Source organism: Mixophyes fleayi, chromosome 12, assembly GCF_038048845.1.
Source record: "Mixophyes fleayi isolate aMixFle1 chromosome 12, aMixFle1.hap1, whole genome shotgun sequence".
In the NCBI taxonomy this organism is placed as follows: domain Eukaryota; kingdom Metazoa; phylum Chordata; class Amphibia; order Anura; family Limnodynastidae; genus Mixophyes; species Mixophyes fleayi.
The window spans coordinates 29,965,326-29,981,376 of record NC_134413.1 but is presented as its reverse complement, the minus strand read 5'-3'; the positions used below and the strand labels follow the sequence as shown (position 1 = coordinate 29,981,376).

General features: G+C 37.9%; 1 protein-coding gene across 3 annotated transcripts in view; it reads left to right on the top strand.

Moving 5' to 3' along the window:
- The window catches only part of TTBK2 (tau tubulin kinase 2), a 92,537-nt gene that overhangs the window by 35,553 nt on the left and 40,933 nt on the right, over window positions 1-16,051 (top strand). For all 3 annotated transcript variants that reach the window (XM_075192689.1, XM_075192688.1, XM_075192687.1), the window contains exons 4-6: window positions 12,068-12,141; window positions 14,955-15,095; window positions 15,680-15,784. In XM_075192689.1, the coding sequence (XP_075048790.1) occupies window positions 12,068-12,141; window positions 14,955-15,095; window positions 15,680-15,784 (320 nt within the window). The remainder of the gene's footprint in view (window positions 1-12,067; window positions 12,142-14,954; window positions 15,096-15,679; window positions 15,785-16,051) is intronic.

Sequence of the window (16,051 nt, the reverse complement as noted above, 5' to 3'; positions counted from 1 at the left end):
CCAGGGCCCTATCAGTGTGGAGTCTTATGTTTTCGCTATTTTAGCATAGGTTTCAGTCGGGTACACTGGTTTCCTGGGACGCTCCAAAAATATACTGCAAGCTTAACTGGCTGCTGGCTGATTTGACCCTAATGTGTTTCAAGATGCTAGTACAGGCTAGAGATCCACTGTAAATTTTAAATCTAGTTCTGGTTACAAGAGTAGGTTGGAAAAGCCCAACAAGGGTCTCTTTGGTTTATTTAGAACAGCTCATTGACCCAATCGCACCAAATTTGAGTATATTTGTGGGATTTATTATTTAAATATGCAAAGGTCTTCTCCACGGATGCCAGGTGCTAAGTTTTATTAAGTGATTAACTACATCCTAATCACTGCAGGGAAAATATAACTTTTTAGACTATTTATTTTTTCTGCAGTCATGGAGATTGATTCGCAACTGGAAACAGACAATGTTTGATAGGGTAGTTACTGTCTGGGTGCAGTGTTTCTAGCTATCAAATTTCAGCTGATACAGACTTCAGAATTGATATGTGAATCCACTTTCTACTTAATGTATTTTTTGTTGCTGTTATTTTTTATGGTTTTTGTTTAAAGAGGGAAATAAGTTTTATATCACAGAATCCGTACACACTACAGGTTCCTTGTACAGGGACAACTCTAACGTTTTGAGATACATCCGCCGTCCCGTGACTTGTCAGATTGTTCAATAAATACCTTCCATCCTTTTGGAATTAATTAGGTTTATTTAATGAAATTAAATAAAACCTGGTGCGCAAGACGGATGTGACCACATTGTGTGAACAAAAAGACATTTATCATTTGCATTCTCCAAAAATATTAATGCTAATATAGCCATTTCAACCTACCCTTTATTAAAGCAGGGAATGAATGGAGCCATATTGAAATATATGTGAAGCTGATCAACTCTTGGGCATTTGTTATTTTAATATAGAGCCCCATCTGAAGTCTCTATAATAGCATTAATCTTGTATTTGGCAAGTGTTAAGGAGGTACCTGCTCGTTAATGCAAATGTTTAATCCACCAATTGTGTGGCAGCAACTGAATGGCTACAAGGCTGCAGATATGGTCAAGAGGTTGTTGTGCCGATCAAACACCAGAATAAGGAAGAAAAGTGATCTAAGTGTCTTTGACAATGGAATGATTGTTTGGCCAGACATGGTGGTTTTAATAACTCAGAAGTTGCTGATCTCCTGGGATTGTCTGTAGAGTTTACAGAGAATGATGCACAAAACAAAAAACACGCAGCGGGCGGCAGTTCTGTTGGCAAAAATGCATTGTTAATGTGTGAGGTCAGAAGAGATGGCAAGACTGGTTCAAGCTGTAACTCAAACAGCAACGCCTTACAACAATGGTATGCAGAACAGTGTCTCAGAACACACAGCACTTCAGACTTTGAAGTGAATGGACTACTGCAGTAGAATACCCACTGAATATATCCACTAAGAACAGGAAAATTAGTCTACAGTGGGCACAAACTCACCAAGACCTAACTGTTGAAGATTGGAAAAAATGTCACCTGGTCTGACGAAACTCTTTTTGCTGCGAAATGCAGATGGTATGGCCAGAATTTGGCGTAAACATGAATCCATGGATCCATCTCTACCTTGTGTCAACAGTGCAGGCTGGTGGTGTAATGGTGTTGGGAATGTATTTTTTGTTTGTTTTGTTTGGCACACGTTAGGCCCCTTTAATATCAATTCAGCATTATTTAAATGCCATAGTTTACCTGAGTATTGATGCTGACCTTCTGGATCCCTTAATGGTCTTGACCCATCTTCTAATGACTACTTCCTGCTGAGTAACTCGCCATGTCATGAGCACACGTCATCTCAAGCTGGTTCCATGAACATGACAGTGAGCTCCGTGTACTCCAATGCCCACCACGGTCACCAGATCTCATTCCAATAGATCACTTTTAGGATGTGCTGGTATGAGAGTTTCGCAGCATGAATGTGCAGCTGACAAATCTGCAGCAACTGCGTGATGCTATCATGTCAACATGGACCAGAATCTCTAAGGAATGTTTTTACAGCACTTTGTTGAATCCGTGCCAGAAGGAATTTATACTGTTTTGGGAGCAAAGGGGGGTCCTACTCAGCACTAGGAAGGGGCAGCCATTAAGTGTATATCTCATGCACACTATGGGCAGCATGGTGGCTAAGTGGTTAGCACTTCTGCCTCACAGTGCTGGGGTCATGAGTTCAATTCCCAACCATGGCCTGATCTGTGAGGAGTTTGTATGTTCTCCCTGTGTTTTGTGTGGGTTTCCTCCGGGTGATCCGGTTTCCTCCCACACTCCAAAAACATACTAGTATCAAAATTGACCCTAGTCTCTCTCTCTGCATGTGTGTGTATGTTAGGGAATTTAGACTGTAAGCTCCAATGGGGCAGGGACTGATGTGAGTGAGTTCTCTGTACAGTGTTATGGAATCAGTGGCGCTATATAAATAAATGGTGATGATGAAACTATAACTTGTCTTTCAAACATTTTTAAAATAGATTATGAGGTAGCATGTGAATATTCACATTTTAGTCATTGTTTGTGCTAAAAAGAAATTATAAATGTTATAGCGTGTGTGAGTGAGTTCTAATTATTTTTAAACTAATGGATGCTTTTATGCCATTTTGGAATGTGAACTTCAGGCTCTTGTTCTCCTTGAAATGAAGATTAATTGGCAGTTTATTGATTTGTTCATGACCACAGATTCGCTTAGGTTACATTTTCATCCATTTTGTTCCAGTCTATATTTTTTTTGTTCAGTGTACAGAACAAATTTCTTTCCTTCATCCCAATAAAGAAACATTTAAATCTAAAATGTTATTTTTATTTAGCATTTAAAGGCATATTGTAATATTTACTAAAAAATCCTGTGTCTCAACCTTCCCCTTAATCAATGCCTTCTTTCAAATACATTTTCTTTTTAGTTTGAGCTTCTAAATTTGTGTGTGTATATAGCATAGTATTAATAACGACACGTATATAATTTATTTGGGCATATTGGCCATTAAACCGATTTTTAGTTAAGTGATCCATTTATAGTGAGAGCCAGCAGTCCCTTTTTCTATAGTAATAGTATTTTGAGCGGGCTAAGTTTGACAGTAATCATCATCATAATCACCATTTATTTATACTGTTGTGCAGAGGAAATGAAATGCCTCTCCTATGAAGAAAACCTTACTATTTATTTTCAATTCCAAAAAAGTAATTAAAACTTTTTATATGTATAGTTTTCAAATGGCAAACAACTTGAGCAGTATTAAATGTTATCACAAGTCGAGAGACATATTGCAGATTAGGTGGAGTTTGCCAATGGGGCTGGTAAACTGGATCACAAGAGGTCTAAACAATGTAATTGGCCAGTAAGCACATTAAGTTTGCATAATTCCATGGCCAAATTTTCAGGCCAGTTCAAACAAAATGCTGACATTCCTAATCACATTGTGAGGCATGTCTAGTATTTTTTGTAACTTTTTATTTGGTCACATTCGGACATTCAAACATAGCAACAAAGGAGAAATTAAATTCCATTCAGAGTCTGTATTTTGTATCTGTTATTAACAAAACATTGGCTTATAACATTCCAGTTTTTACCACTGATTTTAATTTAAGGGGCAGTGACAAACGAAGAAACTAAAAACAGAAAGAAAAAAAAAGGGGGGGAATGGGTGGGTTGGTGAGTTGTGGAGGATGTCAATTTATTTAAGATTGGGAGATTTTGAGCCTTGTATTAACAAAATAAAGGTGTAACTGCAATTTAAATTGTGTGTGTGTGTGTGGTAATTTTCTCCTCTTGCACTCTTTAAGGGTACTTTGGGCTTGTTCTTCTGCAAGTAACCATGGGAACCGAACTAATGTTGAGTAGTTTTCTCTGTTGTGAAGATGGCATTTAATATTTTCCTTGTGGGACATGGAAGGTGGTTTCTGTTGCTTTTTCTCCGCTGCTATTATATGTGAAAGTAGCTTGGCCAAGTGTTTATCAGCATTTTGTCGCATTAGGTCCAGGAAGTCCCAAGACTAAGTTTAAGAGGGGTATGTACAGTCTTCCAAAAATGCACTTTCACATTTGGGAGGGGGGGGGGGGGGGGTATGGCATTCCCCCCACACCCCTTTATAGTTTTATTTTAAATACATATACTGAATATATAACATCCATTATTTATTGGGCTGTATGCCAGAAGCCTTTAATTTTAGAAAATAAAGATTCTTATTAAATGGGATGCAACTATGTTTTGTTTTTTTTTTTTTTTACCTTGCAGGATGGTAACACATATAGAATGCGACATAGTATTCTACATATTTACAACCAAATAAGTTTATGAAATAGAACAATGTAAACATAATATGAAGATCATGCAATATTAGGTTGCATCTAGTCTTTTCTATACTTGTTTTTTTTTTTTATTATTTTTTTTTTTTTTTTATTCAAAGCATCCCACATAATAAATCACAATCTCCCCTATTTAGTTTTACCCTTCAAGAGTATCAAGCTGTTGAGTTTTTCATCACTCATTGTGGTTCTCTGTACATGGTTTTCAAACGTCAACTGACTGAACATCCTCTCGTTAGTTGAAACTCCATATTCTGCTGTCGGGTTTCAAATGCACAACTTGAAAACTTAATTCTAACAGTCTTTATATTTACCGGTATGTGTTAAAACTTTGCTCAGTGAATTAGCATAACATCTATACACACATCACACATTACTTCCATTTGACTCTGCATGTATTGTACATCAGGTTTCTGAGATTCAGGGGGGGGACATATTCATCCCTTTTTCTAAATGTTGTATGCTCAAATATTGTGATAAATAACTGAAGAAATGCTTTGTAGTGTTGCTTTCATAACCAGCAATTTTAATGACATTAAAATAAACACTCTAATTAATAAAAACAAAATGGACAAGCACTTGCCATATAAATGATAGAAGCAAACAGAGTGTCTGTATCAAAAGATGCTAAAAGCTCCTTTGCCAAATATGCCATTGATTGAATTAAACACTGTATGGAACGTTGTACATTTATGATTCTGGATCGATTTGTAAAAACACATATTCCTGCCCTTATAAAATGTCTAAAAATTGGCACAGTATTGTACCATCTCTGTCAACAACACACTTCGATATTTTTTTTTTTTTTTTTTTTTTTAAACCCAGCTTAGAAATTGGGAGCTTTCATCAATGTCTTTTGCTTCTTTTGACATAAGGAGAATGTTCCCAACTCCTGCACTCTATGGAAGACATTGTGGTGGGGGAGTTACCACTTACTCCTTACTCCCCCCTTAGTGGCGCTTCTGGCCAAGGCTTCTATAGTCAGTGGTGATAATGAGCATCCCTGTTTGGCTGTACTCAGTAGGTACTGGGAGTACCATTGATCATGACCCTAGGAGATGGTTGTGAGTACAGAGCTTGTATGCTCTAGCGAACATAGTCAGAGAAGTCAAAATGCTGTTATGTTCTGAGCATAAAATGCCAGGAAATTGTCACGTTTTTTTCAGCATTCAGAGGCTTAATAGTGAGAGTGTTTGCCTAAGAAGGCCTATAGGACTTTGTCTTGACTGTTATTAAGGACAAGGAGATATTTGGTGGCTTTTTGTTTTAATAATAAATGACCAGGTAAGGCCAGTGCACTTTAGTCCTCGAGCTGCTGTAGGGTGGTACACAGGATGGGTATATAGATTTTACCAGCCCAACTATATGGAGCAGGGGATCTCTGCTCTTTACTCTATGTTTTAAATCAAGATAGTGGAGCAAGGCAGGGTTTGCCAGTGAGGTTTGTCTTTCAACTCTGTTATGGGCAAAATAGCCCAAGGCTTCAAGGGTGGAAGTAGGTCGCTGGAAGAAGCAGTTATCTCTTGTCCAGGTGCATACAAATCCTTAACATCCACGTGAATAAACTGCAGATAAAATGCCGATTATAGTATAATGCTAGCACAAGCGTAATTTGCATGAACACCACTTAAAATAATAATTAAGTGCTACTTTGCATTATTAGCAGTACATTTTATGGTTTGAAGCAATGTTTGTGCACATTATTCATGAGAATACAGACTATTCATTTTTTTAGTAGCTTATAGACGTCACTAAGGCAGAAAGGCAGTTTATGTGGTCGGTCAGTATTAATAAGGATGCAGTTTATCCATTCACCAGAAAGATGACCCATTGCTGAGTCATCAAGTGATGATTCTTTGTCACCAAGAGACTTTGTACTTGCATCATGATGTTCATAGACAAACGTTATGCTGCATTGTAATAGTGAGAGATAGAGGAATCAAACTGTGTTTGAAAAACTCTGTAATCCTCTAGCTGTCCTGAAACTATTATTGATCTGCTCTCAATCATCCTGGGCATTTATTGTGCTTAACCGGATCATACACCTTAATCCCGATTCTCTGATCTGCCAGTTAAATATAGTATCGTGGTAGCTTTGTTTACATAAGGAGCTTACCAGTCATATAGAGTAACTTGCTTGGTATATAGCGTGATTTTCATGTGTTAACTGAAGAACAGGAAAACATTTTGAAATAAAAGAAACGTATGAGTTTTGCAGGAATTGCCTTACATTGTGTTGTACTAGAAACAACTCGGCCAAAGCAGTATCACACTTAACACTGCTTCTATTGTAATGTTTTTTTGCTATACACATTTTGGTTTATTCCTTTTGTTTGTTTTTTGCGTGTCGGGGATCATGTCGCTACAGTAAATTGAAAAATGAGGAGATCCTCTATTTTTCAAGCTTGTACCTGGCACCTTTTAAGGAAACGCTCCAGATATTTGTGTTTCAAGTGAACGGAGATGTGTTTTGGTTGAAACACTTCATATAGGTATAAAAAAAACAAAAATCCATCAGTCATCTGCTTTCCTCAACAACAAAACAAAATATAAAGTCATGGCTCAATTAATGTCATGCGGTAGAGGGGGGCAACGTCCATGTGGGCCCTGTGAAAGTATTTTGACATAAGGAGGTGAACAGATTTCCCCTTGTGGACTGAGCTTTTTTCCCCCACATAAATACAGTTTCCAAGTGCTATTATATTGGACATGTGATGTTTTTAATAGTTGTGCATAGCATTTCAACCCTTGTTTGGGCACGGTGTAGGACAAGTCATATTGTTGTGTGCCCAATATGATAAACCATTTACCAGGACCATCACACTCTTCTTTTTATCTTTTAGTAAGGAGCTATTAAAGTAATTTTATCGTTTTCCAATAAGCATTGTTTAAGCGATTTATTTAGCAGATGTAAAAGTTAGCAGTTCAATACATAATTATAATACAGTACAGCCGATACCAAAGCTACATACATAATGCTGCGCTCCGCTGGTACCAACTTACAGTACTTCACTCCAGAGAATGACTGAAGCCAGTGCCAGCAAAGCTGTATTATATACACTCAGTGTTAGAGTAAACAATGCAGATGATGTGGCTTGCTTCTATTGGTCCAGGCTTCAGGAAGATCTAGTGTACTGCAGGTCATAGGCCAGTTCAAACCAAAATATCCAAAGGTGGGGGTCATCTCTCCAGGGGATGTGCTCCGACTTTTCCGCCAAGAATCCAGTTTCAACTAATCTATTTGCATTTTACAGTCTGTATCACTTTAAACTTTAATTACCTAACAGCGCTAACTAGAGTATGCAATGTGCCATCTCTTCGGCGAATGAACCGGACAATTGCTGATGAATAGGGGATTAAAATGATACTAAACATGAAATGGTTCCTGCAACCTGAACCTTAAATATCACTAAAGTGTACATATAACCTTAAAATATATATAACTATAACTTAAATACCATCTGCTCATAAATCACTGGGGAATGAAACCATTATAATATGAAATATATAAAAAACTAAATGTGAGAGTGTGTGCGTGCGTATTTTACAGCGTGCTCGCGTGTTACGTGGCATACTGATCGCAATCGCACGGTAAAATAATATTAACCAATATACTTTCGTTTATCCAATTATACGACTTCGACAGAGCACAATGTGGTTCCAAGGTGTGACCGCCTGGCATCTTTCTCTAATAATGAACATTCATAATCAAGGTGGATATTGTTTCTGAAACTCTGCTACCCTTGAGCAAGCTTAAAAATAAATTGTGCCAAAGTGGTTTATGAGCAAGCTAGTTATCACCTGTGTGGATACCTAGCTGAGTTTTTCTATATTTGACCTTCATGGTAATACCATAGGTTGGTCTACAAATCGAGTCACTGGTGTTTTATGCTAATTAGTGAAGATGCCCCTCCCTCTCCTCCCCTTTCTAAATGAATCTATACATAATGATAATGACACCGAGACATACAGCAAGGGATATAATCTAGATAAAAAAGCATAACCACCATAATGCATAATGGCAGCTTTCTGAATGAGTAATGTATCTTAAATATTTTAATACTCTGTTTCTGCCTGTATTTAATTGCATGTAAAATTAGATTTTCTCCATTTTAAATATTTTACTACAAAAGGTGTGCAGAATTAATAGAAAGATAAAAATGAAGCCTCCAATATTTTAATAGTCCCCTTAAACCCATTTTAGAAAAATCATTAACTCCGGAAGAATACTATCAAATTTAGTGTCCCCAAAAATGTAAATCCCCCCCCAAACCTATGGTGATGTTTTATATATAGATGTTGAAATAATTTGGACACTTAGATCTTTGACCACTAATGGTCTCTCCTAATAATAGCTGCTATTTTTCTTTTTTTGAGATACATAGTACTAAATATTAATAAAGATGTATATGCCTAAATTGTAAGTTATGCCTGTACAGTCCTCCTGCAACTCGCTACACGTATACAAGCTCACGGTATTCTTGATTTTTCACCTCCCAGTACAGCCCCACCAGCAGCTAATTTTGCATTTTGCAGATTGGATGGTAACACCAGACAGAGAAAGAAGGGACTATTTTGCTGATGATTATTATTTGTTCTCCAGAATGACATCTGGTTAAATTGCAATTAGATTCTAAACACTCTTTACTACTAGTTTTTTTCAGATCTGCCTGACCTGTTGTCATACTCCAATATGAAAAGGAAGTTGCCTTTATCTGTTTTTAGTTTCCCCATTCATCACCATGGCACTCACCTGTTCAATAATATTACTGCCTTCTTATTTAACAGATCTGTTTTATGTTCTTAGGCTTACTCGCATAGATCCCACAACATGTGTAGCTGAATTTACACCTAAAGAAAGGATCAGTGTTACATGCTGTATGGACATCATTGACCACAATGACATTCTTTATTGATGTGTTTTGTTCCTTGATAGATTATGCTGCCTGTATGTTATGGCTAACAGGGCATGTAGAGACCTGTGCTTGAATGGTTGGAGGACAATGGTTTGCTTAAAGCTGGCCCTTACCTGTTAGAGCCGAATGCTCATCGATTAGGGTCAGATCTTGTTTCCAGTTTTTCCATACGCCTCCTATGGATTGCTCCCTTACTGGGGCTGGCTGATAGTGGTCACAAGCTGACTGCATTTGCAGCCTGTAATGATTAAAGCTAAATGGATTTTAATCATTCTTGGCCATCTTTGGTAGCCTGTTGAACCCCACACTATGTGGTTTTGTGTCAGTTTGGCCTATAAAATGCCATGTGTGGCCATCTTAAGTCTGCTTTATGCAGCTGGGGTTACTGGTTCTGCTCAGAATTGCAGAGGTCCATATTTGTTTTATCCAACTAATGATACAAGTATACTGTCGAAGTCAGCAAATTGGATAAAGTCATCTCAATTAATATCGAGCAAACTTGGTTGTCTTTGTCTGAAATTATGCGTAAAGCACGCTGCAGCGTGGAAGGGCATATCCAGCTGCAACACGTGGCAATAACAGGTTTTACACTTTTGCTCACTTTCACACGAACACACACATTTGTAATTAGTATTAATTGTAGTTGCAACACATAGTTATTTATGTCAAAATATAGCAGTATTTATGTTTAGTATTATAAGTTATATCCATATTCGTGAAATCACAGGTTCAGGTTGCAGGAACTATGTCATGTTTAATGTCCTTTTAATCCCCTATTCATCAGCAGTTGTCCGGTTCATTCACCGAAGGGATTGCATACTCTAGTTAGTGATGTTAGGGAATAAATACTTAAAAGTGATACTGACTGTAATGTGTAAATAGACTAGATTAAACTGGTTTCTGGGTGGGAAAGTCGGAGCCCATCCCCTGGAGAGATGACCCCCACCTTTTGGATATTTTGGTTTGAACTGGCCTATGACCTGCATTACACTGGACCCTCCTGAAGCCTGGACCAATAGAAGCAAGCCACATCATCTGCATTGTTTTACTGTATTCACTGACTGCATATTAGCAGGTGCTCTGGACCTAGTGACCAGTCTTCTTTGACCACCGCCTTAAGACGTGAATGACTGTTCACTGGATCCAGAGCGCCTGCGATAAGTACTTGTTTTATTTCGCATTGTTATTCTGCTACTTTTGGATATTAAATTACTTTCTGCTTTGGAAACCCAAATCGAGATTCGACAATCGTTATTGGATATCGACAAAACGTGCATAACAATACACTATTGGGATGAATTAACTGTGTGTCTGGAGAGTTGCTGTAACTTTGAACTACTGCTGGGTGGCATATTGCTGTGTCTTTTTATACTCTTAGTTACATTAAAGAGTATTGCTTTTTATAGTAATGAACTTGGGTAGCTGAAGTTGGAGCTAGAAGGGATTTAAATGGTAACTTTTATGTTCTTGGGTCTGGAAGCATTTTGCATGTAAACATTATACAGTACATTGTAAAATGATAGATTTCATGTAGACATTCAGTGGTGTCTAAACCTTTTTTATGAAATGCAATATAATTTACTTTTTATAGTTTCCCAGATTGCCTGCAGAATTGGTTATTTGTGCAATCAAGTTAATTTTGTGTCTTTAACACTGCATATTTTTGGTAAAGCCAGTAGTGTTGTATCTTGAAAACAATCTCTTTTGACTACAGGAAACTAACTCAATAGTAATTTGTAGGAGTTGTGTGACGTTGTTTATGCAAAATTTCTGTCCCATCTCTTAGTTTTAAAAAGGTCTCGTGATTGATTATTAAGATTTTCTGTGTAAGCCCGTTTCTGGAGATCTGAATGTAAAAACTCATGCACATACCTCTAAGCATCATCATCATCATCATCATCATTTATTTATATAGCGCCACTAATTCCGCAGCGCTGTACAGAGAACTCATTCACATCAGTCCCTGCCCCATTGGAGCTTACAGTCTAAATTCCCTACTATAGACACACACTCACACACAGAGACAGACAGACAGAGAGGGAGAGACTAGGGTCAATTTTTTGATTGCAGCCAATTACCCTACCAGTATGTTTTTGGAGTGTGGGAGGAAACCGGAGCACCCGGAGGAAACCCACGCAAACACAGGGAGAACATACAAACTCCACACAGATAAGGCCATGGTCGGGAATCGAACTCATGACCCCAGTGCTGTGAGGCAGACGTGCTAACCACTAGGCCACTGTGCTGCCCATGGCATAGACTAGTGATTTATCAGAAATACATTGATCAACATTCGGTGGGATAATTCTATGACATCCCTTGCACTATTTTCTTTTCATTATTGGATTGTACTAGGAATAAAAAAAAGAGTTCATCAATATTTTTATTTCTGTTGTCATTTACGTGCTAAGAAGTAAGAAATATGCAGACTATTTTTAACCTCCACCTTAGTGACTTTTTGCTCTGTCTGGCATCATATAATTATAGGAGCCATAAATCTGTTTTCCTGATGCCATAATCCCTACATAGTGTTTTAGTTTTTTTCATAGGGGTTTGGAGTGTGCCTCTTCTGCTACAAAAAAACATGGAGAAAAAAGAAATGACCTGGTCAGTAATTGTATCCACCCTACGTATTGACTGTATAGGGATGTCAAACGTAATAACCTTTAAATAGGGTTTGTGACTGTCTTACTCCATTTATCCTAGTGAACTGAACAACATGCTTTCCACATTGATTCATTGAAACCAAAAACATATGGGATGTATGGGTAATCTGGTGTACCCTTTGTTCTTTTTGTTAGGTAAAGATCATGTATGCCGCTTCATTGGATGTGGGAGAAATGATCGATTTAATTATGTCGTCATGCAATTACAGGTCAGTGTGAGCAATAAATGAAAATGTTCAACATGTTTTTTTTTTTTTTTTTTTTTGTATTATTATTATTAGCGTTAAGGTTATGGATACTTTAATGTATTACAGTACTCATCACTAGAAAATATTGAGGACATGTTATTAAAGATATACTACTTTTGGGTATGATTTTGCCAGTGACTATGGGAACAAGCTACTGTGTTCTCTCCCTGTCCGAATGTACAATACACACGCAGTCCTGGATTTGGGAAGGGCTACCTAGGCATGTGCCTAGGAGAGCAGAATTGCAGGGGGAGAAGGCAGCCACATGAACCATTATCTTACCAATCGTTTTCCTTTTCTGATTTATTTTGTTTCGCCCATGTTACCAATAGGTTTTTAATTTTCTTAAGAAAGGCTGTGTTGGGTGCACATTCCTGGAAGTATTAACCCCCCCCCCCCCCCTCTCCCCCCCCCCCCAAAAAAAAGGCATTACAATTGAAATTGCAGTAGAATACATTTTTTTTTTTTTTTATACTGATGAAGTGTGACCAGGTTGGGGCCATAAAGGTTTCTGGTAACTGGTGAAGGAGCTATCCATCCACAGGACATTAAAAACTATATACAGGCCTGCAAGCTTTCCATGTAGCATAACGCCTCATGTAAATAACTAGGACCATTATGTTAGCAGCAAGTTGTGGCATAAATAAATCCTATTTGCTTTTTTTTGTGCAAATAAAATCTGTTTTACTTGATGACCATAAATAAACACCTGTGACTAAATCTATGCACTGAGAACCAACATCCCCCATCTATCTGCTTTGCCCTCTCCCTTCCCTGTCTTATTACTAAGGTCTGAGCTTCGTTGAGTGAAAAGAAATGAAGTATTCCTGAGAATACTACAAGATAGAGGATAGACATTTAGTTTAGGCACAGTATGGATCAGTAGTAATGGACGGTGGTAATGATATTAATGGTGCTGATAACACCGACAACGACTTCATTGACAAAATATACCCGAATGTGACTTCAGCGACATTAAAAAAAAATCCAAACTTACCTCTTTAATGACAGAGAACTATCCAACTGTGTTCTCAAAGATCCCGATCAGAAGTAATAACGGCACTGCGTTTTGACGTCATTGAAAAATGGCGACCGCCATATTGGACGTTTTCATAGCGGCAATGCCAGCTGTCATGTAAGGTAAGTGTTACGGTTATGGTTAGACATCAGGTTAGGGATCGTCAGGGGGAATTGCCGCTTTAGAAACTTCTGATATGGTGGTCGCCATTTTCAATGACTTAAAAACGCAGTGTCGGTATTACTTCTGATCGGGATCTTTGCGAACACAGTCTGATAGTTCTCTTGTCATTTTAAAGAGGTAAGTCTGCATTTTTTTTTTAATGTTGCTGAAGTCATGTTCGGGTATATTTTGTCTATGAAGTCGTGGGTGTTATCAGCACTGACAATTATTAGCCCTCATGAAATGGAGACTTTCTATCTTAACCACTTTAATTATAATGTTCACTTACATTACATCAAAAGCCATTTAGAGCGTTGGTTGCTAAAAAGTATTCTCATGTCTGCTGCTTTGTGTAAATGGTATTGCTGGGTAGAACCAAACCAGTGTTTTTATGTGGCCACTGGGGGCACACTTCCAATACAGTCCTTATTAGCTCAAAAATATTATGCAGCACTTTCATCATCACCATTTATTTATATAGCGCCACTAATTCCGCAGCGCTGTACAGAGCACTCACTCACATCAGTCCCTGCCCCATTGGAGCTTACAATCTAAATTACACAAACACACATACTAGCATAAACCTACCAGTATGAATTTTGGGCTGTACTAACCATATATAATCCATATTACAGTGCAAACTAGATGAGAGAGCTGCTTTCACTCATATTTAATAGAATGATTACTTATGCAGGTAAATAAACAGTAACTGTGTGGAATATAGATGTTTAATTTATGTTTCATATATTATAATTTTGCAGTGGGATGCTACATAATGGTCTAACCAAGGCAGATAGGGATTAAGCAAACGAGGAAATAGATGATCGACTCATAAATGTATATGGTCACAATACAAATCACAGTAACATACAGTAGCAAGTTCTGTAACAATTATAAAATAAATAACTAATCTATTGTACTATAAAGTCTTCAAAAGTAACTTGTATTTAAAATTCCTATTTTTGTTATTAATCCTCAAATCAATGGACCCTTACTGTTATTAAACAGAAGACCCGAACCCCCCTTCAAAATACTAACCATGGAGCTTGTGTATGTGCTTAATTCATAATGTAAGCTGTTGGCCTTTGTTTTACAGAGATGTTTTGTATACACAGCAAAGGACTGATTACAGCACACATCACCTTTTGCTCAGGAGAGGACCTAGACATTAGTTTTAGGAGGGGCGATTTAGCATAACCATGCCCCTCCACTTTGATTGGCTGTCTCCAGTTGAACCCCCCCCCCCCCCCTCCCTGTCTGCGATTGGCCCCACCCCTTCCCATTTTCATTGGAGTCTTGAATGCAATTTAAATATAGGCTTGTGGTGCTAGGGGCCCCCCTTCCTTGGATCCAATGCTGCTTTTGCTCTTCTACAATCCTTGCATCTATCAATTGTGTGGAGTAGACATAATCCTTGAGTTTTCATAGTCATTGCAGGGTTACACCATTTTATTTTCTGATTTGTCTGTCGTTAGGACTGTTATGTGGATTAGCGTACAGTCTGTGTACCTTGCAGATTAACACTTCCCTCCTCATACTACATAATTGTGTGCGATAATACTGTATATTAAAAGACTTGGTCTTGTCTCTTCAGGGTCGAAACCTGGCAGATCTCCGCCGCAGCCAATCCAGAGGCACTTTCTCTATCAGCACCATGCTACGGCTCGGGCGTCAAATCCTAGAGTCCATTGAGAGCATCCATTCTGTGGGGTTCTTACATCGAGATATCAAACCAGTACGTACAGGAGGATAATGAGCACAATAATATTAAAATTTATATTATATTAATTTGTTCTACATCAAAGCCAGCAGGAATGAAATGGGGCCCATACAGAATAATATTGATTCACCAAAACCTCATTACTGTGTTTTCAGACATCAGTAGATCAACAGTAGAGTAAACTGAAGTTCAGTGTATGTTTTGACATTTTTCTTCTACAATGGTGATCATTAAATTTCCACAGGTTGAGCGATTATTCTTCTATATTCTTTTGGCTAACTGTAGTAGCTTCTGTTCAAACCTTGCGTCCTAAAACTCAAGAAATGTAAGCAATTAAAATAGTAGCCGCAAGGAACAATTTTCACAATATGTTTTTGCATATCAGGAATATAAGCACATTTGTAAACCGGTTTTTAGTGTACTGTACTACAGATTTTAAAACATGATCACTTTTCCACAACCGTTACAATTTAAACAATAAATAAAGCCTGATTTTCATTTCAACTATTTTTGTGATTCCATGTTATTTAGTGGTGCATGTAAGCTCTTTTTATAGTTTTTATTCAGCATCTTCCATTTTTCTTTGCCTTCTTCTAAAGTCAAACTTTGCAATGGGTCGTTTCCCCAGTACGTGTCGGAAATGTTTTATGCTGGACTTTGGGCTGGCGAGGCAGTTTACAAACTCCTGTGGAGACGTGCGGCCGGTAAGTACATAGTACCTGCAACCTAAACTGATCCTTTGTAAAATGCCATCACTTTATTGTTGCTCTAACAGATATTGTGTCAAAATATATAATGCAGTTATGTACATTCACAGAATTCCATTCGGGCACCCCAGTCCCTGCCCCAGTGGAGCTTACATTCTAATTTCTCTAGCGCAAGTGCGCTACACTGGTGCAAATTCATCTAAAAGCTACTTAATTTACTCCAATCTCTGAACTATGGGACCACATGAGAAAGCTGAGGAACCC